General features: G+C 39.8%; 2 protein-coding genes across 2 annotated transcripts in view; one reads left to right on the top strand and one right to left on the bottom strand.

Moving 5' to 3' along the window:
- The window catches only part of LOC111862557 (inactive tyrosine-protein kinase 7), a 187,163-nt gene that overhangs the window by 4,939 nt on the left and 154,421 nt on the right, over positions 1–27,803 (bottom strand). Inside the window, exons 12-16 of the mRNA XM_023848049.2 lie at positions 25,917–26,044; positions 25,489–25,686; positions 16,998–17,204; positions 8,486–8,730; positions 3,442–3,738 (exon numbers count right to left, since the gene is read on the bottom strand). Coding sequence (XP_023703817.1) covers positions 3,442–3,738; positions 8,486–8,730; positions 16,998–17,204; positions 25,489–25,686; positions 25,917–26,044 — 1,075 coding nt within the window. The remainder of the gene's footprint in view (positions 1–3,441; positions 3,739–8,485; positions 8,731–16,997; positions 17,205–25,488; positions 25,687–25,916; positions 26,045–27,803) is intronic.
- On the top strand, positions 9,432–12,150 carry LOC111862559. Its single transcript, XM_023848050.2, has 3 exons — positions 9,432–9,559; positions 10,267–10,968; positions 11,147–12,150. The coding sequence occupies exons 2-3, from the start codon at positions 10,273–10,275 to the stop codon at positions 11,159–11,161; spliced, it is 711 nt and encodes a 236-aa protein (XP_023703818.1). The 5' UTR covers positions 9,432–9,559; positions 10,267–10,272; the 3' UTR covers positions 11,162–12,150.

Here is a 27,803-nt window from a genome sequence, read left to right on the forward strand (position 1 = left end):
AACGCTCAAGCCGAAGATTAATCTCCCTTACACACCTGTTAATCCATGGCTTGTCATGTCGCCAGAAAAGACCAACAAACCTCACATTGGTGTGACTAGTTTTCTGGGCAATGTCACTTAAATCTTTCTCAATTTGATAATTGAGGTTTCTCTCCAAACTGTTACCTGGCCCCCCAACTATAACTACCTGATCTTCTTTACTAAAACCTTTGCACAATTTTCCAATGTCCCCAGTGACATTGCTCAGATCAGCATTGGGCTTGAATATGCTGGTCACAGCATATGCATCTCCCATTGCTTTCTGTAGCCTCTGCCCGATACCCCTACCATGACTGCTACCCAGCACTAGAATCTTACGCTTAGGCTTAGCCTCTGACACAGGCTGATCTATAGCGTCACCATCAGTCTGAGGCTCTAGCATAGCTAGAGGTTCAAATCGATTGGTTAAAGCAAACTTAAAATCTAGTGAAGAAGGAACTTTTTTAAGTTTTCTCATTCATGCTCACTATATAGCCTTGGCACAGACTGCATAGAAAACACCGTTTCCAATAATTCTTCTATTGTTGTGTGTATATCCAATTCTGTGATACTTGTTTACTTAGGCATTACCATGATTTTATTTCTTCTGGGTCCATTATTCTGGCCTTCAGGTGTCATGCCACAATATGTTTAATGGTAATGTCAACTGAGACAGGATTGTTACTGTTATTCATCATACGATCCAGATATGTTGTGTGACAGAAGATATCAGAGAAAACTGACCACTTGGATGGACAGGATCTTAGATTGGTCACAGAAAGAAGATATGATGTGGCAGAAATGCGTGCCATGATTGTGGATGTGGGATGACACGCTGATGGAAATTCTACAGTCCAGCAAAGGCTAGTGGTTATCTAGCTAGTGAGAGCATTCAAGTCTGTGGCTAATAAAGAGAATTAGTGGCTGCATAGCATTATATTCAGCTGAATGAATAGTTCCATTTCCCACCACATAACCATTCACCTTAATTGAAGTATAACACAACAGTCAATACAAATACACAACTTGACGAAGATCAAGCATTGAAACAAAATCATTTCATAAGGCCACTCTTATGCAAACTGCAAAATGACAACATGGGGCAACTCCAGGGAGTATCAACTGATTTTTCACTCTGGCTGGGGTGGTGACAATGACGATGATGACTTAATGACTGTTAACAGGTATGTGAAGTTTGATACTTTGTGTCCAAATTGTATGTGAACCAAGGATGCAATGTAAACAGCAGAGTCCTTTAAGTTTACAGCTATACAGTATATACATCTCTCATAAAATCTTTGTTACCTAAGTAAATTTTCTCAGAAGAAATATGTCTTCCTTGTAGAACTTGAGAACAAAGTGATGGCAATACTTGCTCCATAGACAAGTAAAATTAAGGATGCCTTTCAAACTGCTGAGGCTATATAGCACTCAATGAGATGGAGAGATAATTATGAATTATGAGTAGTAAAAGGGATTTAAAACATCCTGGCCTTCCTGTTTAAGAGTATTACATTGGCATTCACATACAGAGACTGAGAAAAACCACAACCAACCTCGGTCAGATAAACTTGTAACCTGGCCAGTCAGATTTTGTATTTTCTGAACATAAAACCAGAGAAGTGTTTCCTAAACAGTTTTCTACAGAACCCTGCGGTTTTGCAAAGTAAAACTAAGGGTTCTGCAAGGCAAAAATATGGGTTCTGTACGAAAATTCCACTACAACATTAAAAAGAATTGTAATTTAAATATTATTATTATAAACAGCATTTAAAATAATCTTCATTTTGAAACGTCTTTAAGTTAGAAATGTCAATTTCAAAGGAATAAATTAACGAAGTAAAGTATGTTTTAGCACCAGAGGAAAAAGCTTTATGAAGACTTATAATTTGTCAGCCAGTCCTCTTCACCAGCACATACTTGTGCAGAACTGTATTCTCAAATTGTGCATCAACAAAAATGAAATGCAAACAAAGACTAAATGCACTGTCAGATTTGAAAATTTGAAACACAAAAAAAATTTATGAAAACAAAAACTACTCTTCACATTGAAGATTGCAGACAGGTGGTGCATTAGTTTTGAAGCTCCACTTTTCATACATAATATGATTTTTACTTCTAAATATGTCAATTGAATAACACACTAATTTCGCATGCCTGTTTAACTTGTCAGCATGTTTTGCCATACACAGTACGCTGGTATTTAAATAGTCCTACCTGCGGTTTGCCGTACACCGTACACCAAGCTGTAAGCTTAATTTCAAAGGCCCATAAATATGGAACGAACCATGCCAGCATGATGACAATTGCACTGGGCTGTTGCGAAAAGAATGCGCTCTCTGTTCGTGTAAACATAACGTTCAATTTCCTGCAGCTCTGCCAGTCAGTCTAAATAGAACACTGACCTCGCAGTTACAATGGCCAGGTGACTATGATATCAACATACCACAAAGATGATATGCATGTGGTTGTGAATAAAGCAAACAAACACGAAACAAAGCCCATGGCTGTTTGTGATTACAACAGAAACATGCTAGGAGTGGATCTGACGGATCAAATGCTACAGCCGTACTTGCTTGAACGAAAGAAGAGTACTAAGTAGTATCAGAAGTTATTCAAGAGGCTACTCAATGTAGCAATACATAATGCAATGGTCATATATCGGTGTCTCCCGAATAACAAAAACATGGACACACTAAAGTTCAGACTTTCACTAGTACAAGACCTTGTGGAAAATCATGGTTCTGGTTTTCCTCATCCTGTATACGGCCGTCCATCAGTTGAGCCGCCGCCTAAAAGACTCACAGAACGACATTTCCTGGAGCGTATTCCAGCCAGAGGAAAAAAGCAAAGCCTCAAAAAGGATGTGTTGTGTGTGCAAAACATGGTAAAAGGAATGAATTTATTTTTGGTGTAGTGAATGTGAGGCAGGGTTGTGTTTAGATGGATGTTTCAAGAAATACCATACAAAACTCAACTTCTAATCCACTTGCTTTCATCACTCAGGTACAGGGCGCTCATATTATAAGGTAAGATTATAAAACCATATTTTAAGATGATTTCAGTGAAAAATTCATAATTATACCCTCATATTGTTCAAAAGTTATGATACATAATATAATTTAGAGCAAAATTTAAATGGGCAATTAAAAAATACTACCGCAGGAGGCCCCACAACAGCAATATTTAAATGCCCGCGCTGAAGGGTTAAAGTTTGTTTTTCATTATCCTTACTTATTTGTGGTCCAGCTTTTAGCTTCATATGTATGAATTTTGTGAGGGGTTCAGTAAAAATTTTTCAAGTGAAGGTCTTCTGTGGCCAAAATAAATTGTGAAATACTGGCCTGCAACATTATCACTACAGCAACCAGGTTGATGAAAGGGGAATGGGTAAATGTTATAAAAAAGAGCTGTCCTACGTACCTCATTGTGATACTTGCAGTATTCCTTGCTGTATGTGTCTCTGGACAGGGCTGAGAGAGAGACTTTCACATTCAAGTTGGAAGCGATGAGGCAGTTGCGGGCAGCCAGGTCACAATGTACAAAGCGCTGGTTGGAGAGGTGCTCCATTCCTTGAGATACTTGACTGGCCAGCTGGATGATCTGCGTTACTGACAGCTGTGGAGGGCGAGGACCCTTGCCCCCAACACTCACGGCTCTTGAAGTGTTCCCCTCCTTGCCGCCACCTCGAGTGGCTAGCAGGAACTGCTTCAGATCCCCCTGTGATTCAGACAATACCCGACATTCAGAGTGACATCAGACTGACTATTCCTGGGCAGTTGGTAGTTATTCATCTTATCAAGGAATTCCTTGTTGTTAACACTCTGCGGACCAGTGGCATATTTTTATGCTCAGCGCTTTAAAACGTGGCAGACCGGTGGCATATTATTATGATTTTATGACACATTAGATTTTAACACACTATACCTTTCTCTGGCACCACCCAAATGAAATGACTACTGTGTAATATTATTCTGGAATGTTTGCTTAGTAGGCAGTAACTTGATCTTGCTGTTTGGGTTCCCCCTCCAAAGGAAAATGGTACTGACCCTTCAAGCTCTTATGTACCAGGCAGGAAGTTAGTAGTGTAATGAGTCAAGGACAAAAGCGGTTGAAAACCAAGCAAAATATCTGACGTTTCTTCTGAGACATGTAGTGACAGTGGTATTTGTCTCACCCCTGGATCACCAGTAAACTTTCCCAAAGTGGGTGTTTTGTCCACTTTACCCCATGTAGCTGTCCCCACAATGCCAGCACTCGCACTTTCATCAGAGCTCTCACTGTCACTTTCACTTTCTCTTCTTGTCACAATATTTTGGGGGCCCCTGTGACTGCCCTCCCTATCAGAAGACGAAGCAGTTGGCAAGTCAGATAACTCATCGCAGATCAAATCACAGATTTCTTCTTCTCCGAGAGCTCGCGCAGCCTTCAACTGCTTTCGTCTCTGAGCCATGTTGACTCTGAGAATATGTTGCCTCACACATAGAAGCTTCGACTTGAAAAAGGGACTTTTCTTTAGAGTGAGAGGGGAATAGAGGGTGGTCACGTTGCTGACTCAGAAAACAAACGTTCCGAAGGTCAGCTACGCAATACTTTTACAGACACCTGGCCACCAAAGCGAGGAATAGTGTGTTGCAACATAACGTGTCCTAAAAGCCTAAATCTAGGCGACCGGTCTGCCACGTTTAAAATGCAAACGCCTAGGCCTAGGCGACCGGTTCGCAAAGTATTAAACATTGTTCTAAAATAAATGGTCCAATTATCAGATCTCCAATGAGAAACACCAAACATTCACTGAGAATCTATGTATCTGTTTATTCTATTAATGTCTGTGAAGGCCATTCATTTCTATCATGCACCATAAAGATACTTCTAAGTGGTTCTTTAACACAATATATTGTGTATCTTCATACTGGAGTAATTCTAGTACTACAGGGTGATTCACGAAGTTTTACCCCCACTTAGGGAGGACATTCCTGAGGTAATTTGGAACAAAAAATTTTAATATACTAATGGTATCCAACTCATAATTAAAGAGATACAGTAATTTGAAAACTTGTGAAAAATCTTTTTTCTTCGAATTTCAGTCAAAACAAATTAGAAATACAATACAAACGCTTTTTAAATCATTAATGTTTTAGGAAAGAAGCATTCTAAAACCAATTTTTTTTTTCAGTTTCTTACTTTTGCATTGTGCAACATTTTTCATCGATTTTACGTTACAAAATTACATTATTTTCAGCATCCCATTCTGTAAACATACCACTGGTTGCATATCACACCCTTCTATCCATCTGTTTCCTTTAAACTGTAGTGCCTTACAAGACGACTGGATTTACATAAGATTTTCAAAAATTCCTCCCTGCACGTCAACACAATGTGTTGCACACGTATGAACCACGCTCGTAGCATTTCGCAGTTCCACACGTTTGTTCCTTATTGTCATCGCCGTACCCAGAATACGTTCAAGCAAAACTCCACGTGTTTGTAACTTTACCTGGTACACAATGTCCTTCATCCAGCCCCATATGCAATAAAATGAATGGCCCAATTAGCTGATCATACAGAACACCACACCAGACACTGACACAGAATCAGTGTCGAAAATTCAATTCTATCGTGGCACGGGGATTATTGCCTGCTCAAACATGTAAGTTGTGACTGTTGTTGACCCCGTCCTGTGTAAACTGTGCCTCATCGCAGAACATTATCGAGCAGTACAACTGCTGATTTCCATTTAACCAGTTGCAGAACTGCAAACGAAGAGCACGGTCTCCTGGTTGTAGGTGCTGTAATTGCTGTAAATGATAAGGATGCAGCCCGTTCTCATGCAGAGTCCTCCACGCCATGGACTGAGAAACACCGAACCGCTGAACTATATGTTTTTTACTGGCACGCAGACTGCGCTCTACAGCATCAAGAACGGTTTCTTCTTCGCACAATTCATGTTGAGGATTTCGTTCGTATTGTATACAAACGCTGGGGAGAGAACCAGTTTGTCTTAATGTGATGAATGTACTGCTAATGGATTTAGGATTAGGAATCCTGTGAATAGGATAACGCCGGTGATATTCGGCAGGAGTGGCTCTCGCATATCCATCACATACACCCAAAACAAACACCATATCGGCATATTCCTCAGTGGAAAATGTGTATGGCATCTTAACTTCACAAAGTCACCAACATTACGTCCTATTCACTACTGGATTGCTTTGCCTAGGATCGTGCAACATTCCAGCTGGTCAGCTTATCTGCTGACACAGCTGACTGGAACGCAAGGTGGCCCAGGAGGGGAGCAGAGTGCTGCATTCACATTGATGCGTTTCGAAAATCTATTGTTACTCCGTAACTATTGAAAATCAACCAAATGTTTATAAGGAAATTTTGCAGGAAATAACCCCAGGAATTTGTACCATAAGCCGGGGTAAAACTTCGTGAATTACTCTGTATAAACAGAAATTATGGATGTGTTGGGATAGGAAAGGAGAAGTAGGAGGGGTGTAATTTGTGATGTGACTGGTAGTTCTTATTATCATTTTGTTAGATAGCAATGGCTGAAATGAAGAAGAAAGCAGCTCAATATATGTAATTTGGACTAATTAAAAAGGGTTTTTAAACTGGTGAAAAAATGCTAGTAATGATGGTATTACTAGGGCATTATGAAATCACATATCATATGGAGCTGACAAGTGGAGCACATACTGTATTGACATTATCAGGAAAAAGAACAATATGGCAGAATTTACAGGTTTGCAGAAATATTTTTTAAGAAAAGTGAGAATGAACCAGTGCCATAAGATTGAGTTAAATAAGTGAGAAAAGTACCACTTCTAAACCAAAATAATAATTCACAATAAGGTAATACAGTAAATTAACATAATTTCATAACACTGTATACATACAGTACTTTTACATGAGACACACATCTAATGCCATCTGGTGAGAAAAGTATCAACCCAACGTGTCTGAATTTCCCACCAGTGTAAGATTACTGGAAGTGTGTTGAAAACAGGCTTTAGTAATTTTCTAATCATGACGTTATGGTGTATATCATTAACCTTCAAGTACCAATGCTAGGTATATATAACAGCAAGTAACACTTGGCTGTGGCCCAGTGTTAGATTTATCTAATGCGGTACATGTGCACCCTTTGGGAGTGCTGACAGTTTGATCTTAGGGTTGAAACCACAACAAACCCATGCAAGGTCAAGTCAGTGGTTCATTCCTTAGCTCTAAACAATGAAATTGTTTTCCAAGGTACTGGTTTTGATTATTTACGTTTAGATATGACTGTTTATGACTGGTCAGCCAAATAGGGCACAGCTTTGTTTTGAGAACTGAGAAGTAATTATTCATCTGAGCATGCAGATTAGTGCTACTTGAGCTTGCAAGGAAGTGGGTCGTTTTCAAGGATTTGTTTTCAGTAGCGAATTATCAGTCAGAAAGTCAGTGTCGGATTGTCAATTATATATTTATAAAACATTTTTATTTTGTGTCTCGGTAGAGGTATAAAGCCATTGAAGACAACAATGCACATATGGGCTTTGTGAATAAATCTGACAGGATGGTAAATAGTTGTGGAATTGCCCAAAGGACATGGAAATCGGCAAAGAAATTGTCTTCCCACCTTCTAGACATGACAATTCTCAGTGCCTATTTATTGCTCAAGTCATGTGGTGGAAAAATGACACATAAAAAATTCCGCGAAATCTTAGTGCAAGATTTGATTGTACAGTCGCATGAGGCGAATGTCATGGTCAGTGGCGTTTCTCGGGGGAAGCCCGGTCAGTGGGGGGAGGCCAAGTTTATCTGGGGCCCAACTGAGTCGATTAGAGGTGAAACATTGACAACACTGGCCACCCAAAGGGAAACAAAGACGTTGTGGGTGTTTTCGCTAAATAAGAAAACTAGAAGCAACTTTTTTTATTGTAAAAAGTGTTGATGTTGGTCTATGTGTCAAGCACTGCTTTGACCAGTGGCACACGTACGTCAGAGTGTGAGCACTGAATGGAGTTATCATAAAATGTGAAGTGACACAGTTTATACTCACATACAGTCTGAACAAAAGATTATTGTACATAGTGATTATTTTTTACAAAATAAAAATGTCTGAAGTTTTGAGAAAAACTACAGTTAAGTCCTTTGGAATTTCATAATATATATAATAAAGATGACATTTTGCATTTCATGACAAAATAATCATAGTATATTTTCATTTGTAAAAATTGCCCTTTTATGTAAATGTAGAAAATGTTATTATTTTTCAGGCTGTTTTTAGTTCATATTTCTATATTGCATAAAACAGAAAATATGTAGTTTTTTCTGAAAGTCTGCAACTTTAAAGACATTTAAATTCTGGCTGCAGCAGGCTCTCGACAATTTAAACGTCCATACTTCAAAGGTTAGGTGATGAAGATGCACCTGTTTGTGGAGTAGTTCAAGTACTTTTGTAGGTGCATGCACATACCCAGTCACTGTACTCCAATATCATATAATGTGGGTTAGCTTCACAGCACAGCCCCAGCAGCTGGACGATATGCTGGTGCTGCAGTTTGTGGAACATGTCCAGTTCTCGCTTGAATTCTTGCAGTGCTGAGTCCTCTCGAGTATTCTGAAGGGATTTCACCATTACCACCGTCTCCTTCTCCTTGTCCTCACCTTCTTGTAGTCCTTTGGCTCTTGCCAGGAACACCTCACCAAACTTCCCTCGACCTAGAAAATTTTGCTTATTGATTACTGTCATCATCTCCCACTGACATTTCTATTGATGCACCTCATCCTATGACAAGGCCTTCTCCAAGATCTCCTATTTTCCCATTAGCATTTCTCTTGTATGTGTAAACCATTTGGACATACTCCCTCACTTTTTTCTTCCCAGGTACCTTTTATTTGACATCCTATGTTATAGTGCTTTCTAAGTTATAGAGGCAATGTATACATAAAGAAGGGTGAAATAATTTCAATATAGTGAAACCTTGCCATATATGGATTTGATTTTACATGTACATTATTATTTTTTACATGATTATATTGTGACGTATTGGCATGGCTCAAGAGGAATATCTTCAGGAAATCTTGGACCCAAAGAAATTGTGGACCGCTGAAGAGAAGTGACACAAGAATGTCCCGTCATGCAACAGAGGCACGATGCAAGAGAGACATCATGAAGAACCTTACTCAGGGAACTGGTGGACCCGGGAGGAAGCGGTTGGTCACAGCTGACAAGATGATGACTAGCTGTGCAAATGTGACACAGCACAAGATATCAGTTGGCGTCATGCGCAAGCCGGCATAAAGATGTGTCGAAGAAAGCACGAGAAGAACTTGAATATGAGAGGACTGTTGAGAGATTGTAATATTGATGAAGAAAAGTTAAGACGTTGGTAGCCATGATGAAGCTAGGCAGAATGTTGATGTAACGTGTAAAGTGCATACATGCTTTGTTTCTATTACAGAGAAGCAGTGCTTCTCCTCTTGTTTATTAATAATAAACCGTAAGGACATGTTAATAACTGAAGTGTAGCGTTTTTACTATAACAGGTTATGGGCCCAGGCTTTTTTTTTGCGTAATGAGTGAGCTGTGATAGGTTAGAAGTGCGTCAGTCCTTCACAAGAGCGGGTTATTCGCCATTGAAGAAAATCCGAAGAAGAATGGATTTCATAAAGAAACTTAAACCACTAGGTAGCAGTGCAGACTGGCCTGTGTGGAAAAGGAAAATAAGGGATCTTATGGATTACCATGAGGGAGCCCTAGAAGCCATTGATGGTAAAATAACAAAACCGGAGCCACTTGAAGAGAACGCGACTGCAGCACAACAGAGACAGTATAAAATAGAGTTGGATTACTACAGAAAGGCAAACAGTTATGCCAAATCCATGATCACAGCATCAGTTACAGATATAGTGTATCAAAAGATAATGGATAAGGACACGGCACGTGAGGTATGGGCGACTCTCAAAAGGCAATTTGAGGCTGGTACAGAAGATCAATTGTTTAAGTTTTGTAGTGATTTCTTCGCCTTCAGTTGGTCAGACAAAGAAGATGTATCAACACATGTAGCAAAACTTTTAACCTTGTGGAATGAGTTAAACGGTGGTTTGGTGGCAACGAAGGAACATGCGCTGCCTAACCTATTGTTTATTTGCAAAGTTATGAGTATTCTACCAAAGTCATTTGAGTCATTCAAGTCTAGTTGGATGCTTATAGGAAAAAGCAAAGACAACCCAATAGATGAATTGACTAGTAAGTTATGCATGTTCGAGAGAAATTTTGTAAAATTTCCGATTCAAGAAACAGTGAAAGAAGTTGAGAATTTTACACAGGAGGCCTCTGTTGCAAGACATAACTGGAAGCCAAAATCAAAGAAAAACGACACATGCAATTACTGTAAAAGAAAAGGACACTGGGTGAAAACTTGCAAGAAGTGGATACGTGATGGCTGTCCTCAAAGAGGAAATCAAGAAAAAGAAAGTAGTAAAGACAGTGCTCAAGTAATAATTGGAACAGTAGCTTCTGATTGTGAGATTTGCTCTACAGTTGAGGTTAAGGGTACAGAGTGGTGGATTGACAATGGTGCTACAAAACACATGACAAATTGTTCCAAGTACTTCATAAATTTTGAAGGGTTTGAGAAGCCAAAGGACATTATTCAAGCAGGTCAAGCTCCGCTACAAGCAGTTGGGGCTGGAGACATGAAAGTGAAGTCAGACCTAGGAAACAAGAATAAAATGTTGTTACTAAAGAATGTGTTATTTGTGCCTGACCTTGTCAAGAATCTTTTTTCTGTCCTAACAGCTCATGAAGCCAACCCATCAAGTAGATTCATATCAGGTATTAACACATGCAGTTTGCAAGTCCATGGAGAGGAGATAGTAAAAGGAAAGCGTTCCACAGGAGGTGGATTGTACAAAGCCCTAATTGAGCCTGTTATGCCAGAGCGACAAATTGAAGTAAATTCTGTTACAACTAATGATTCCACTCTTCAGCTATACCATGAGAGGTTTGGACACCAAGATAAAAGACACATAAAGAATATCCTTGAAAAGGAGTTTCAAATAAAAGTAAGGGTAGATAGTTCTGTGTGTGAACCATGCATGTATGGAAAGGCTCATAGACTTCCCTTTGGAAGAAGAAACGAAGTGACAATTCAAGGAGAACTCTTATCTGCAGATGTGTGTGGTCCATTCAAACCAACCTTTCAAGGAAAGAGGTATGTTGCACTATTTAAGGATAATTACTCTAGATACAGATATGTGTATTTGTTGAAGGAAAAATCAGAAGTGGAAAGTATCTTAACAGATGTGATACGGAAGGCAAAGGCCTTAGGACATGTTGTGCATGAATTCCTCAGTGATAATGGAGGAGAATTTGATAATGAGAAGGTTAGGAATGTTCTCAACAAAAATGGTATAGTTCATCGGCTAACAGCTCCCTATACGCCTGAACAGAACGGGAATACCGAGCGTGAAAACCGCACAGTTATTGAGATGGCAAGGACACTTATGTATGCAAACAAGGAAACAGAATTCCCAGAAGAAATTTGGGGTGAGTTGGTAAATACGGCAGTGTATATTTTAAATAGAACAGGAAAGTCAAAGGAAGAAGGGAAAAGCCCCTATGAACTCTGGATCAAGAAAAAGCCGCGTTTGAAACACTTCAGGATAATTGGAACCCCTTGTTATGTACATATACCGAAACAAAGAAGAACCAAGATGGATAGAAAAGCAGTTAAAGGGTACTTAGTGGGTTACGACGGTGATGAGAGATACAGAGTGTGGATAAAAGGCACAAGGTCAATAGCACTGTCAAGAGATGTGGTATTCGAAGAGAATCCAATAAGATGCATCAAATCTCATGAAGACTCTAAATCCGAGACAGGTGACAGCTTTAGCACTGGAGCTTTAGAAAACACAAGTGGTCAGTCGGATTATGAAGATGAGACTCAAAGTGAAGATAGTGAAGAGGTGCAATCAGAAGATCCAAAAACTCGCTCTTTAAGAGATAGAACTACCTTAAAGAAACCATCCCACCTAGAAGACTATGTTATGATATCAGAAGTGTTAAATGAAAGGTTCAACCCCGAGACATACGAAGAGGCAATTTCTTGTAAAGAAAAGGAGAAGTGGAAGGAAGCAATGCTTAAGGAAATGGAATCTTTACGAGAAAACAATACATGGGAAGTCACCAAACGACCAGAAAATGAAAAAATTATAAAATGTAAGTGGGTATACAGAGTCAAAGAAAATCCTGATGGTAATGTTGACAAGTATAAGGCAAGACTTGTAGTCAAGGGTTTCAGCCAGCGACAAGGAATTGATTACAATTCAACATTTAGTCCTGTAGCAAAATGGGGAACCATACGTGCAGCCATCAGTACAGCAGCAATGGAAGGGATGTGGATGTCACAGTTCGATGTATCTACAGCCTTCCTATATGGAAGTTTGGAAGAGACTATCTACATGAGCCAACCAGAAGGTTTTTCAGATGGTACGAATAAAGTATGTAAGCTCAGGAGAAGCCTATATGGATTAAAGCAAGCTCCCAGGTGTTGGAATAAACGTTTTGGAAAGTTCATGACTGAACAAAAATTCAGAATCAGTAAGGAAGACCCATGTCTCTATATTAGAGAAAGAGATGGAAACAAGATATTTCTAGTACTGTATGTTGATGATGGTCTTGTTGTTGCAAGTAATAAAGAGGAATTAAATAGTTTTCTTCATGATTTGAAACAGAATTTCAAAATAGCTGAAAGGCCAGCAACTTATTATTTAGGTTTGGAAATAGACAGAAGACAGGATGGAAGGATCAAGATCTCTCAAGAAGCATATGCCAAAAGAATCCTTGAGAGATTTAACTTTTCAAATTGTAACCCAGTTTCAACTCCAATGGTGAAAGATAGTATGGATTTAGGGAAAGAGGGTGATAGAAATGAGAAGAGATTTCCATATCGCCAAGCCGTAGGCGCTATTATGTACTTGATGATAGGTTCAAGACCAGACTTGGCATACAGTGTCGGAGTACTTTCAAGGTCCCTAGAGAGTCCATCAAATGAAGACATAGGAAGACTGAAAAGAGTTCTCAAGTACATTAAGGGAACCGTGTCTCTAGGCATAATCTATGATCCTAACTGTAATTCTAGAGTTTTAAATTGTTACAGTGATGCAGATTTTGGAGGATGTGAGAGCACGGGTCGGTCTACTTCAGGCGCTGTAGTCATCTATGCTGGAGGTGCAGTATCTTGACTTAGCCGCAGACAAACTACTGTGGCTCTTTCTACTACAGAGGCAGAACGTGTAGCAGCAACTGAAGCAACCAAAGAAGTACTATGGTTAAGCAGATTATATAAGGAGATAAACAGTTTGAATGATACTCCTTTATTAGAAGTTGATAATTTTGCTGCTGTAAAGTTGGCTCAAGATCCTACTTTGCACGGTAGAACTAAACATATAGATCGGAGACATTTTTTTATTAGAGAAGTTGTGGAATCGGGTAAGATTAGTATTAAACAAGTGTCAACAAATGATCAAGTTGCTGACATTCTGACAAAGCCACTTCACAAACCACAGATGAATAAGTTGTGTGTCAGAATGGGGTTATTTTTGTAATTGCAGTCAAATGTTTAATATTGTAAATTGTTTCTTTTCTTCTCAATAAGGGAAAGTGTTGAGAGATTGTAATATTGATGAAGAAAAGTTAAGAAGTTGGTAGCCATGATGAAGCTAGGCAGAATGTTGATGTAACGTGTAAAGTGCAGACATGCTTTGTTTCTATTACAGAGAAGCAGTGCTTCTCCTCTTGTTTATTAATAATAAACCGTAAGGACATGTTAATAACTGAAGTGTAGCGTTTTTACTATAACAAGGACAACACAAGGACTTGTCCTGAAAGGAAAATTCGAGGTATGTGCAAGTGCACAAGCAGTAGGGATTTCCAGCAGATGCCAGAACATCACAAACTGGATCATGTGGAGGGGTCAACCCCCTCCAAAACGAAAAAGAAGAAAAGCACAGAAGAGGAGCCGGTAAATTAGAAGCACCGGCCTCCCGAGCAAGAGTGAATGTGCGATGGGAGAAAGTGAAGGAGTGAATGTGATACAACTGGATCTTCTGGCAAGTTAACAGGAAACCGCTCGAGATGAGCTGGTCTTAATAGGGGAGCGGATGTAACGGATGGAGGACAGTTGCTGCAAGAGGAGTAGCCAGACAAGAAAGAAGATGACGTTGCAAGGACAGCCTGCAAATGAAAGTAATGGGGATGTAACGTTAGGCTACTCAGGATGAACAGCCTTAAGAAGGGAGCAGTGTGACGTACTGCACTACGGAGGACATCCCTTCCCCAGCCAGAGGTGACGTAACATTGGGTGCTGTCGCTACTACAGTAATGTGCCAGTCAACACCCCGCCCCCCTCCCCCGCAGTGGCTTAGTGGGGGATGCCACGGTTGCTATGCAGCAGTAAACAACTCTCGACAGCATTGCCCAGCAACACCTGTAAACATGGCGACTAGGCAACAAGGAAGCGAGGCGTTTTCCCGTTGTCTGGCTGAGGGTTTTTAAGAGAACCACACTGCATAAGGAGTCAGTTAAAATGTATCAGCTGCCAAAGACAGTTGAAAATATAGTGTGGTTAGAAGATTTGATGTGATAAATTGTGATACTGCAGATGGCAATAGTAATTGTGAGACTGTAAATTGTGTGATTATAAGAGCGAGTGGAATGAATTCACTATATTCAATATGGCGTAAAGTTATTTTTCGCGTTATACACCCAACACATGACAATATGTTAGGGGGCACGCGGTAGTGTAGTTCGTTGACGCACTATGCTACAAGCCGGAAGGTCGCGGATTCAAGTCCCGATGAGGTCATTGGATTTTTTCCAATTGACCTAATCCTTCCAGCCGCACTATGGCCCTGAGGTTGACTCAGCCTCGTTAACAGAAATGAGTACAAGGAATTAATTAAATAATTTTCCTGGGGAGTAAAGCGTGGCCGGTGCGTAAGGCTGACAACCTTACCGCCATCTTCAAGCCGATTATCTAGATAATGTGGGACCCTCAACGTCTCACAATCCTATGGGCCTTCACGGCCTGGTACAGGGATAGCCTTATTTTTTCACTTTTACTTCTTAAATTATATGTTAACACTATATGATAAACAGCTTCTATTATTAAAATATTGTCACATGTTTAGAATCCAGAAGAGTTACTACCATGGTAACTCAATAACAATGAGCCATTGCGTAGACAATGCCGAAACAACGAGTGTGTTTCCCCAGAGATGAACAACAGAAAGCCCGTAGAGTAACAACGGATGAGACGAAACACTTTACTAGTGCATAAAGAGCGTTCCCGAAGCAACAGATTGCCGAACACGTGAGATCAAACCTTGGCGAGGGGTGTCCTCTACTGAGTCCGCAGAACACCTACATAAGCCGAGAGCCACAGACAGCAACAGCACAGATGGAACCTAGTCGCCATACAATACAGTTGGAACCTAGTTGCCATACAACACAGTTGGAAGATAGCCACCGCAGAATACAGATGAAGTGTTAACAATTGTACAGCGTGTAAGAGTGAATGTCCAATAAAGATTCGCTGAATCCGAGACCCACATTAATTTATTTGTCACGTGACAATATATAGTAATATTCTACTCCAAATTCCTCATTCCAATTTTTTCCATAGGTTCCTGACTCTGGTAAATGTCTTGCCAAACACAGTGCTTCATTAACTTACATTTTAAGACTTCTGAAAAAAAATTATATACCTGGAGACTTCAGAACGCACCTAATTATCATTTATTGATCATTAGACCCAGTGAACTCTTGACTTACATGGTTGAAATAAATTATCTGAAACAGATTTTTGTGCCACAATAAATTTAATATTGAGAGTGTCATTAAATGGAAACCTTTTCTGACAATATTCGTCCTTGTACAATACTTGCACTCCTTTTCTGTTTATCAATGTCAGATGCAAGTAGGGAGACAGCTCTAACTGCTCAATATGACCTACAAGCCCCATTTTTGATGAAACTGCATTCAGACACACATAAATCAGTTCAATCAAACTGTGTTCTTGGAGTGAGGTGAGAAGACTGAATGGACACAGTGACTGACTGTTCCTAAGGTGATTCAGTGAAATGTCTTCAACTTACATCAGTCTTGGAGCATCAAATAAAGACGTCAGTCGTAAACGACAAATAGTGATGAATGTGGAAAGAAGTTTCCAAAGGTACTTATGGTACTGTCCCACATTTATCTGATGAGACTATGACTATGAAACACCTGAGTCAGGATAACCAGTCTCCAGGCCAAGATTTGAACCCAGGTTGTCCTGAATATAAAGTAGGGTACTGTCCCACATTTATCTGATAAGACTAAGACTATGAAACACCTGAGTCAGGATAACCAGTCTCCAGGCCAAGATTTGAACCCAGGTTGTCCTGAATATAAAGTAGGGTACTGTCCCACATTTATCTGATAAGACTAAGACTATGAAACACCTGAGTCAGGATAACCAGTCTCCAGGCCAAGATTTGAACCCAGGTTGTCCTGAATATAAAGTAAGTGCACTAATGACAGAACCATGATGTTTAGTTCATGAGACATCATGAAACAAGCATGTATCCATGGCTGCATTAAGTACAGAGGTCATATTGTGATACTGTGCAAAAGCACTGCATGCCCACACCTCTTCTCATGGAATAAGAGAGATGGTCTTAAAACACATTCTTGGGGGAGGGGGGGTGAACTTAGAAGTTTAAACAAAAGTTTCTTTAAAATGATATATTATTTACAGCTTTCTTAAATTAGGTGACAGGAACACTTCAGTAAAAATTCACTTGGTTCAGTTATGTAAATTTTGTGGCTATATGCTCAAGTTATTAACATACAAAACACAGCCCAGAGGGAATGCATGATCTTCAGTGTTTTGATGGTTAAAGGGCTAAGAGCATTAACTAGCCAAAGAAGTTCTCACCTAGCAAGACCATGTTGTGCAGGTCTTGCCGTGGAAATGCCAGTCGGTCATAGCTGCTGCTCTTGTTGGAACGTCGGCTCTGCGAGGAACTGTGGGACTGAGCAGTGTCTGCCCCATCCCCACCTACATCAGGTAGCTGCTGACTGGCTGTTGCCTCTTTCAGTTCTGTGTGCTCCACACCTGCCTCACCATTCTCAGCTTTTGTCACTAGCACAGAATGACATAAGAATCATACAAGAGTTTCTGACCCTTACTCTGCCTCTATTCACTGCCTTCAGCTCATCAAATAAGCTAAATAAACAAAGTGTCAGCAGACGTCCTTCCAAGGCCTGTATCTGGCTAACTGCATGTGAATCCAGGACCGTCCCAAGAATTCAAAACATTTAGTAATCCTAAACTACACAAATCCATGTAACAAATTCTATAAATTGATTCAAAATATCTCATAGACATAACGTTACTTCTGAATGACCAAATAAAGCACAATGAAATTAAAGGGAATATGAAGGAAATGTTTTCTTATAATATTCTGTATTCCAGCATCCTGTTGCAATTGTTTAACTTGACGTCCATGTATTTACTGTCCGTCAATATTGCAACACTTGTTTGCTCACTACTTAATTTTAATTTAGTTTAACATTTTACACTTTGACACTACATGTTTTGTCCCAAACGGCCATCTTCAGGTGTCTTGATATATTACAAATATTTCATTAACCTTTAACGGCTAAATGTTAAATATATCTAACAGCAAGCTGCACCCCGAGGTGGCTGAATGTTATATATATCTAACGGAGTACTTGTGCTCTCTTTGGGAGTGCTGACAGTTTGACCTTGGGTTTGAAGCCAAAACAAACCTACGTGAGGTCATGTCAGTGGTTCATTCCTTAGCTCTGAACAAAGAAATCGTTTACCATGGTACTGATTTTGATACTACAGTACAACTTGGTTATAACGTCATCAAAGGGACCTAAAATTATTGCCGTTATAAACGAATGTCACTGTAACCGAAATGGGCACTTCCACAGTAGCCTTATGTTAATCACGTAAAAATCTACCAAAAACCGAGTTAAAATGTTGCATTTTTTTAGTGAAATACGTAGTTAAGTACAGACTAACGTAACATTAATGTGGAATTGCCCAAATGTGTAATATGAAAGACATATTACAGCGCTTTTCACTGACAATACACACAATATTTCACGAATCACTTTAACTTTCTCTTCAATGCTTAAAACTTTCCTTTTCATTGCCACGTTTTCGCTACTGCACTTCTCTGGGTTTAGGCAGGAACACTATAGGGTAAGGAGACAATGTGAGGTCCTGTTAGACGAGATTCTAGGAAAGGAATACAGTTAACAACCTGCCGCGTCCTCTTGCACTATTCACGCAGTCCCACCCCACACCCTTGTTTTCGCATAAAACCCACGCTCCTCTTGCAGCCCGCGGTCGTATTCTTCCAGGACAGTCACGTCAGCAAGTAGAGAAAGTGAGGGTGGGCAGACACATCGAACTTTCCCACCATATCAGAGAAATTCAGGAATGAAAATGACGTTACATACGAGGTTGATGCATTTGTGCATGTCGTACTAAGCAAGGTATAAAAACAGTTGCTTTATGAGGAATTAGTTCGTACCATTGAATATTTGACGCAATAGACAAGGTGTCGCAGAAACCGATGTTGCTATAACCAAGTTTTACTGTATTTACATTTAGATATGACTGTTTATGACCTGGTCAGCCAAATATAGCCCAGCTTTGTTTTGAGAACTGATGAGGAAATATTCATGGTGCTTGCATATGAGTGCTTCCAGAGCCTTCAAGGAAGTTCGACGCATTGAAGGATTGGTTTTCAGTGACGAATTATCAGTTATGAAGTCAGTGTTGGATTGGCTAATATTTCTTTATCAGTTAAAAAGTCAGTGTCAGACTGTCACATATTTTTTTTATATATCATTTTTATTTTGCGTCTTGGATCAGGTATAAACCCACTGAGTCAGTATTACTTTGTGAGTAAAAGACATCTTTGCCACTGCGACGTTCGGTATCAGTGTCGGACTGGCACTCTTTTCGACTAGTATTATAATTACTTTGCATCAATATTTTGCGAGTATTACTAATAAGTGAGAGTGTTGCCTTGTCAATCAACATAATTTATTCGATTCTGCTAGACACCCCCTTCCCCCAAGATGATTCTTCAATCGCACAAGCCGAATATCATGGTCAGTGGCGTTTCTTGGGGGGAGGCCAAAGTTATCAGGGGGCCCAAGTGAGTTGACTGGAGGTGAAACATTCAAAACACTGGCCAACCAAAGGGAAACAAAGACATTGTCATGTGTTTCGCTAAATAAGAAAAGCAGGAGCATGCTCTTCTATTGTAAAAAGGGTGGTGTCGCTCTGTGTGAGGTGGACTGCTTTGAGAAGTGCCACACGCGTCAGAGTGTATCGTAAACTATGAAACTCAAACTCGTGTACAGTCTGAACAAAATATTATTGTATATAGTGTGACTATATTTACAATATCACCGTGATTCAAGGTTGAAGAAAAACAATGGGTAAGTCCTTTGGACTTTCATAACATATATAATAAAGATTATATTTTGTATTTCATGACAAAATAACCACAGTTAATTTTTGTTTGTAAAAATTTCTCTTTGAGCATATGCAGAAAATTTTATTGTCTTTCAGACTGATTTCAGTTTGTATTTCTATTGTTATATTTTAGCGTCCTGTTGCACTGATTTAAGTCCATGATTTATTTAAACCGTCTTGCAGTGCATACACTCATTTATCTCCTTCTCTCCCTCGCACTACATGTTTCGGCATAATAATGCCATCTTCAGGTGCTTACTTATCCACGCCAAACTAGTTCATTGCATGCCTTGTTCTCATATTAAAATAACTAAAATATGTATCTATCATATACATTGTCAAACGTTAAAAATATTAAAATTGTTCAGGATACCACATCGCTACGTCGCACCTCACTACGCCAGTCACGCCCATTCTCCTCTGTTGGAGCACTCCTTCACTATCTTGTGTGTGTTGTGCTTTTGTTGTGTCTTGCTCCTGTGACTGCGTGTGTTATACTGTTCTGAACAGTATAACACACTATACAAACATAACACTATAACTTCCCCCATCTCTCCCCACTCCTCGCAACCAGGGCATATAAATACAGGAACAAACACACCCCATCCCTACTAGTAAAGACAACACCACACTGTGGAAGAAACACGCAAAACAGGGGCGCGTGAGTACAAAGAAAACAAACATAACATAATAACAATAGCAAACTGAAAACAACTTTAGTCTAGGGATGTTATAAATTAGAGATGGCAGTCATAACCGAAAAGTTGGCTACGAATGTGAAGACCAAGCTGCCTAAACAAAATACCTGAGACAGACATTCATTTATGAACAATGGATGTCACCCTTGTGAGGTGAAATAGAATGCACCAAAATAACATGGGCATAATAGAAATGTTATGGATTTTATCTCGTTTTACCTTGAAAAAAGAGAACTACAATGTGTGATTTTAACACGGACTAACATAGTGTAGCAGTATTAACATAATTTAATAAAATATTTGTAATACAGGGTGAATCATATAGAACTGGCCCGATGAATTTGCTAATAATTCCACAGGTGATGCATATAACAGCTGACAATTAGGACATAATAATCCGTGGGACATGGTGAGTCAAATGGTGTGCACATGATCCGGCAAGTGGCAGCCCTTATGCCGCAAGGTCAAGGATAATCCCAAAACGTGTCTGCAGTGCGCAGGCAAGTCATGGAGTACACTGCTGAACAGCGAGTGTTTCTAGTGCCTACTTGAAGATGGCGGACCCTTTCAACACCTGCTCTGACCATGGCACACAATCCAAGATAAGATATGTGTAAATTACTTTAGTATCTGTAAGGTATATTTTATATTACAGCTCATTTCGTCAGGCCGGTTCTCTATGAATCACCCTGTATATCAAAACACATGAAGATGGCCTTTTGGGGCTGAAACATGTAGTGTCAAAGTGTAAAATGTTAAACTAAATTAAAATTAAAACAAGTGATCCAATATTGACAGATGATAAATACATGGACATTAAGTTCTTATAATATATTTACAATATGTAAATGTGAACTATTTAACCCTTGAATGAAACACAACATTTAATACCTACTCACTCCTTGGGATGGAGAATATTTAAGCATTTGAAACAGAATGCAATATTTCACTTAAAGTGTAATATAATTGATAAAAGCTGGAATTCTGTTCTTATAATTTTCACCCTTGGTTCAGAAAAGTATACAGTATTGGAGTATTAATCCACACTGTTATAACATTATTGTTGGTACAGTAAGCTTATAAAAATTTGAATATCATATTACCTTAGAAATTAAGCTGGGTGTTATTCATGAAAACATTCTAGACAGAGTCCCATTGCACACACATCACACAAATACACAGTGTCCTTTCTCTTCCCACATAAACAGACCCAATACAACATAAATTTTTCTGTCACAGGTTTCCACACCCTAGCAGGCAACCTGACTGATAGTTCACACCTGCGTAGAAATTGCTCCACATATCTGTTTGCATATTAGTTCTCTAATGAAAACCAACTAAAAATGTCCACAATCTCTGTCCCATGTTTTGCAGCACCTTGAGGTCCAACAGTGACCACGAAATTTTCTCTTTGTCCTTACAGTTTTGCGCATTCTTCGGAACAAAGTCTTGAGTAACACTATCATCCTCATCATTGTCATCATTTAACATAGCATCAAGAAGAGCACAATTATCTAATTCATTGTCAGTGTCAAATTCTGGATCTGGCAAACTTTCTTCTGATTCACTTAGAAGCAAATATTCTCCCATTTCATGACTGCTATATGGGAATGAGATGCATATTTATAGAACAAAGGGAATGTACAGTAGAAGCACTCATATATATATATATATATAAGTGTTATTGTTTCTTGAATAGTAGTCATAACACACTCCTGTTAAGTCATGATCACAGTTTCTCATGGTAACAAATGCCTAAGTGAAAGCAGTACTGTCTCGATCATGAAATAATGCTTCCAAATCATTGACAGAATTGACTTTTGTTTTGATCAACATGCACAAGAACAGCACACAATCAATCACAATCAATGTAACATATTTAGTTTGTAAAAATTCCCCAGGGTGCAGACAGGTTTGTATGTTCATATGGGGCACCAACTGGTGAGGTAGAGAATTTTTCAAAGAATTCAAATGTAATACAAATGCCTGGGGAAAGAGGAAGTGGGATAATATGATAGCCTGAAAGTTCCTCATTTATTTTGTACCAAAAGAATTACTTGATGTGAAAAGCAACAACTGACAGACCCTGATGGCCTACTGTGGATGTCAGATGGCAATGAAGGGTTAAATAACTTATTTAATTATATGTCCTCCATTATTTTTTCTTTTTTTGCAATTACTAAATACTATAGTGATCCAAACTTATAAGAAGTAACAGAGCTGTCAAAATCAGAGTCAACACCAGCAGACCACAACACAGTTATACAAACAGAAAGATCCCTTCACTTTGCAGGCAGAACTAAGTTCATTGTCCCTGATGATTCCACAAGTTAGTAGTACCTGCACTTCAGTGGGCCATGTTACAGGAAGGCCTCAGTGTATAATAAAAATGTTATGTTCCTCCACATACCAGTGTCATACAAACAGAAATTTTAAAATGACAAAAATTAATTGAGTAGTTCAGAAGGGATTGAACATGTTAAAACACTTAAAAATCTTCAGATTTTATTCAGTGTCAATTTTCATATTGTAACTAACCAAAGAAAATTGTTCCTTTCAAATGCATATGTACAGGATAGAGATTTCTGAAAGAATTATAATCTGCTAAAGGTGGTAGTGAAATGGATGGAAAGTTCATAAAATATCTCCTGGATTGTAACACTTCTATATAAATATCAGATCTTGGAGAATAGGTTCATTAACTACACAGACAGAAGTGTAAATATGACCACACAATAACTATTTGCATTTTTTCTTTCAAACCTTGAAAAACTGCAACCTTAGAGCTTCATGAACCACAATTTGAGTGCCAGTGTTCTACACCATGCCGCATGTCAAGAGACTACTCATTAGGGGAACACAGAATCTGAGTGATGTAAGTGTAATCTTGATGCTACAAGAGAGTGTAAACTTGGGGTGGGAGATAGTCATTTTAAGAGATATTTGTCATATATGAAAATGGTTAAATACATAAACACAATGCAGTATTTCCAGTTCTCACAAAATTCTATCTTCGGGGATATAACACGGTGTAGTCTGTTGAAAGTCAACTGACGGTTTGAGGAACATGTCACCTCAGTCTTCAGGGCTGAACAAGAATTCATTCATTCATCTGTAATCTGTCAATCTCTTCCAAAACAGTTCCTCCACTTGATGCGATCTAGAGCTTTCCCCTTCAAATGGAAATATCCTCTTCTGTCCCCAAGGTCATCCAGCATCTTCTTACGCCTTTTTACTCGCCTTCTGGTCACTTCTATCCGCCCCTCTATCTTTCCTTCAATAACTTCTTTTAGAAGGCAGTTACTGCGTAAGATATGACCAATCCAATTAGCCTTCCGTTTTCTTATTTCATGTAGGATATTCCTCTGCTCACTGGCTCTAAATAACACTTCTTCATTTCTCACATAATCGGTCCAACTGATCTTCTCCATCCTTCTCCAACATCACATTTCGAAATGCTGCATTTCCATTTTCAAATTCTCCAATTTGCCTGCTTGATTCAAGGTNCCTTTGACCTATCCAGCAAGGGAGGTCCTGCCAGCAGCTACACCACCACTGGTATAGCTCTCAGGGTCCTTGGCATACTCAAACCCCCTCACCACGATAAGGTGGAACCACTAACGAGGGGGGAAGCAAGAAAAAGAACCAGCATCAAACAGAAGAAAAACTGCAAGTAAAGTTGGTGCAAGAATATGTAGGTCAGTCAAAAAGTTCCCAGAATTCTCCTGCAGACGGAGAACGAGCAATAAGATAGCACACACATTGTTGTGGTGGGGAGCTCAGCATGTCTGCTCGTAGGCGCAATAGGTCTGGACAGGTTTCAGTGTGCAGTGTTGTTACTGTTCCGTTTCAATTAGACGTGAGTGTTGGTCATTTGGCACAATGTCGCAGTTCAAACAGCATGCGAACATTAAGTACATGTGCAAATTGGGAAAATCTGCTTCAGAGATGCAATCGGCCCTGCAGCAAGTTTACGGTGATACTGTACTAAAAAATCCGCAGTTTACAACTGGTTTTCCCGGTTTAAGAATGGGCAGGAGATGTTAGAGGATGACCAGCCCAGCGGGAGACCTTCGACATCCAGAAATTATTGGAAAAGTGTGACAACTGATTTGATGTGATCAAAGAATGACCATCACGGAGTTGGAGCAAGAAGTTGGTATCACACACAGATCCATTCATGCCATTTTGTCCAACGGTTTGAAGATGAGACGTGTCAGTGTGAAGTTTGTTCTGAGGCAGCTGACCACGGATCAGATAAAATGTCGCATGATGGTTGCTGGCGATCTGTTTGACAAAAGTACGCAGGACCCAACGTTTCTCAAAAAGATCGTCACTGGTGATGAGTCATTGGGATTTGCCTACAACCCAGAGATGAAGATGCAGTCATTGGAGTGGCACACAGCGTCGTCTCCCCGGCCAAAAAAAATCATGCATTGTCAGATCCAAAGACAAAGTGATGCTCATTGCATTTTTTGACATCGACGGTTTGGTGCACCATGAGTTCATACAGCCTGAAGAGGCCGTTACTGGCCATTTCTATGTGCAAGTTTTGCAGTGGTTGCGCGATGCTGTTTGGAGGAAGCGGCATGACAAGTGGCAGGGACGGCGGTTTCTGCATCACGATAATGCATCGAGCCACACATCGCTTGTTGTGCAGCAATTCCTCACTGAGAAAAACATTCCTGTCATCACTCAACCACTGTACTCTCCAGATCTCACTCCAAGTGACTTTTGGCTGTTCCCTACTCTAAAATGGGCCTCAAGGGGACAAGTTTCACAACCATGGAGGACATCAAATCGAATGCGATGTCTGAGCTCCGGAAGACTCCAAAAGAAGCCCTCCATCGCTGCTTCCAACAATGGCAGGATTGATGGAGCAAGTGTGTGTGCATGCAAGGGTCCTACTTTGAAGGTGATTAGGTAAGAGTTCCATATGTTCTACCATTAGAGTGCTATACCAGCATTCCAGGAACTTCTTGACTGCACCTCATACATGAGAAAAGAGCGGTGTCTAGTTAGAGATCACTCATTATGATGAAAGTGTGGGAAAATCAACCCTTCTTTTATGCTATGGTTCTCCATACTAATGGTCCCAGTGGTTCTAGTCAGTATAATGAAGTCCCCATTATAAGCCATAGTTGCTCTATCATGATTTCACTGTAATGACGTTCTTTAACTCACATGGACACACCACTTACACAGGGTGTCTGTACCTTCAGCTCCATTTGCAGTGAGATAAGCCTGTTTTCTTCGTTTGCGTCTGTGCCGGCACCAGATCATCAGTCCCACCACAAGCATCATGTAAGAACCTGCAATGCTCAGTGTGATTGTGAAGGTCTTGGTCATCATAGAGCTGTCCCCCTCCTGGTCCTCACTGGGGTGGTAGCCCTCTGGGCCTACAACAGTTAGCCACAAAACACAATGCAGAGTAACAGACTGAATCCTCCTGAAACAATACTAAGACATGACAGTTCATCAGTAAAGTGACTTGCTATGTCTGCATGGTCCAAGACCATCAAAAATATATAATTCAGAGATTCTGACTGTCCATCCATACACTTCATATGCCTTTGGTTTCCACAGATTTTATTGCATCTAGTCATGCCATATTGATATGCTTACTTACTGCGCACAATGAGGGTCACCTCCTCCCGCTTGAAGCCACCACTGTTGCCAGCTGTGCAGCCATACTTTCCACTGTCTGCCATGTGTACCTCTTGCACCAACAGCGTTCCATTCTCCAGAACATGGAATCTTGTAGAGAATGCATATGGAAATAGCATTATTACTGTCAGGATATAGTAAATACCTGATACTCCCGTTTTGTAACTGGGACAATCAGCTCCAAGACTCAGTGCCTTCAAGCAAATGCTGGGTTAGTATGTTAACATTTAACACTTTGTGGACTGGTCACATAATATTATGCTTTTCGCTTTTAAACATGGCGGACTGGTCGCATAATATTATGATTTTAGGACACGTTATGTTGCAACACACTATACCTTGCTCTGGTGCCATGCAGATGCATAACTGGTGTGTAACAGACCTCTCGAAAGTTTGCTTAGTAGTCAGTAACATGACCTCTCTGTTTTCCTATCCCACTCCAAAGGAAAATGCCTTTGTTCGTCTTCAAGCTGTATGTACCAGGCAGTAAGTTAGTAGTGCAATATGGATCAAGGACGAAAGCGGTTGAAGACCCAGCGATCTCTCGGAGAACAAGAAATATCTGACTTGTCCTCCGATGAGCTATCTGACGTGCCTTGTGAGACGTGTAGTGATAGGGACTCAGATGGTGGCAGTGACAGGGGACAACAAAGAATTGTGGCCACAGACAGTAAAAGTGACAGTAACTCTGACATAAATGCGGGTAGTAACATTGCGGGGACAGCCACATGGGGAAAAGTAGACAAAACACCTAATTTAGGACAGCTTACCAGAAATCCGGGGGTTAAACAGATTCCATCGGACCCAACGCAAGTGTCTGAAGTAGCAGAACTGTTTTTTGCAGATAGTTTCTTTGACATGTTATGTCAGGAAACTAACAGATACTATCTCCAACACCGTGAAGAGTATGACAGAAGTTATAAGAAGTTGAAGTGGGTGTATGTCACTTAAGCAGAAATGAAAACATTTTTTTGCAATAATCTTTCTAATGGGGCATACAAGGAGGGATACTCTAAAAGAGTATTGGTCAACAGGTCCATTTTTAGAAATGTTTCCAGAAATTTCACACTCTCAAGCACATCTAAGAGCATTGGTAAGTGTTCTCCAAAAATTTTAGTTCATAAAATTAATTAGATTTTATATTAATTTTTAAAGTGAACAGTGCACATGTTAGGGTAGTAGGTTTAAAAATGCCAGTCCCCAGGGTGATTTAAATATTTAAATTGCCGGTCCTCAAAGTGTTAAGATAATACATTTAAATCTGATCTAATCAAAATCTTGGTCCATCACAGCATGAATAGGCTGAATTTGGTGAAAATTATTTCCCTTCCTCTCTTTCCCAGTTTGTATTCGTAATCACTTTGCCATCTCATACAATACAAAGCTGTCTCAAAATGTCACATATTACTGCTGAATTTCTGGAAGATTCAAAGTTTATTCTCAATCCAAATGACAGCTAGCCTGACAGATTGCTGATGGTTCTTCTCAGTCCCTTCACATAAATGTTAGAATGGCACCTTAAAATAGTGCATGACCACATCCTTCCACATCCAAACTCAACGTACATAATCCACCTCCCATTCAATACTACATAACCAGTGCAACTGATGGAATGCCATTAACAAATTAATCAACTAAAACAACTGAAAATAATTTATATATATATTGTGACATGTTGACCCCTGCCTCCCCAGCGGTACGTGGCGGTAACGTAACACTCGCGTTCTTACGGTAATAGGCGAGTTCCCGCCCCGCCACTCCCCTCCGCGGTGACGTCACCGAGGGATATCGCGGTCGCTAGGCAACGCGAGTCAACAGCGGCGACGTTACGATAGTAACAGCGGTTACC

Source organism: Cryptotermes secundus, unplaced genomic scaffold (genome assembly GCF_002891405.2).
Source record: "Cryptotermes secundus unplaced genomic scaffold, Csec_1.0 scaffold1376, whole genome shotgun sequence".
NCBI classification, from domain to species: domain Eukaryota; kingdom Metazoa; phylum Arthropoda; class Insecta; order Blattodea; family Kalotermitidae; genus Cryptotermes; species Cryptotermes secundus.

What these genes read in the sequence shown, in the direction of transcription:
- LOC111862559 (XM_023848050.2), top strand. Translation starts at nt 10,273, where the DNA reads ATGTTCGAGAGAAATTTTGTAAAATTTCCGATTCAAGAAACAGTGAAA.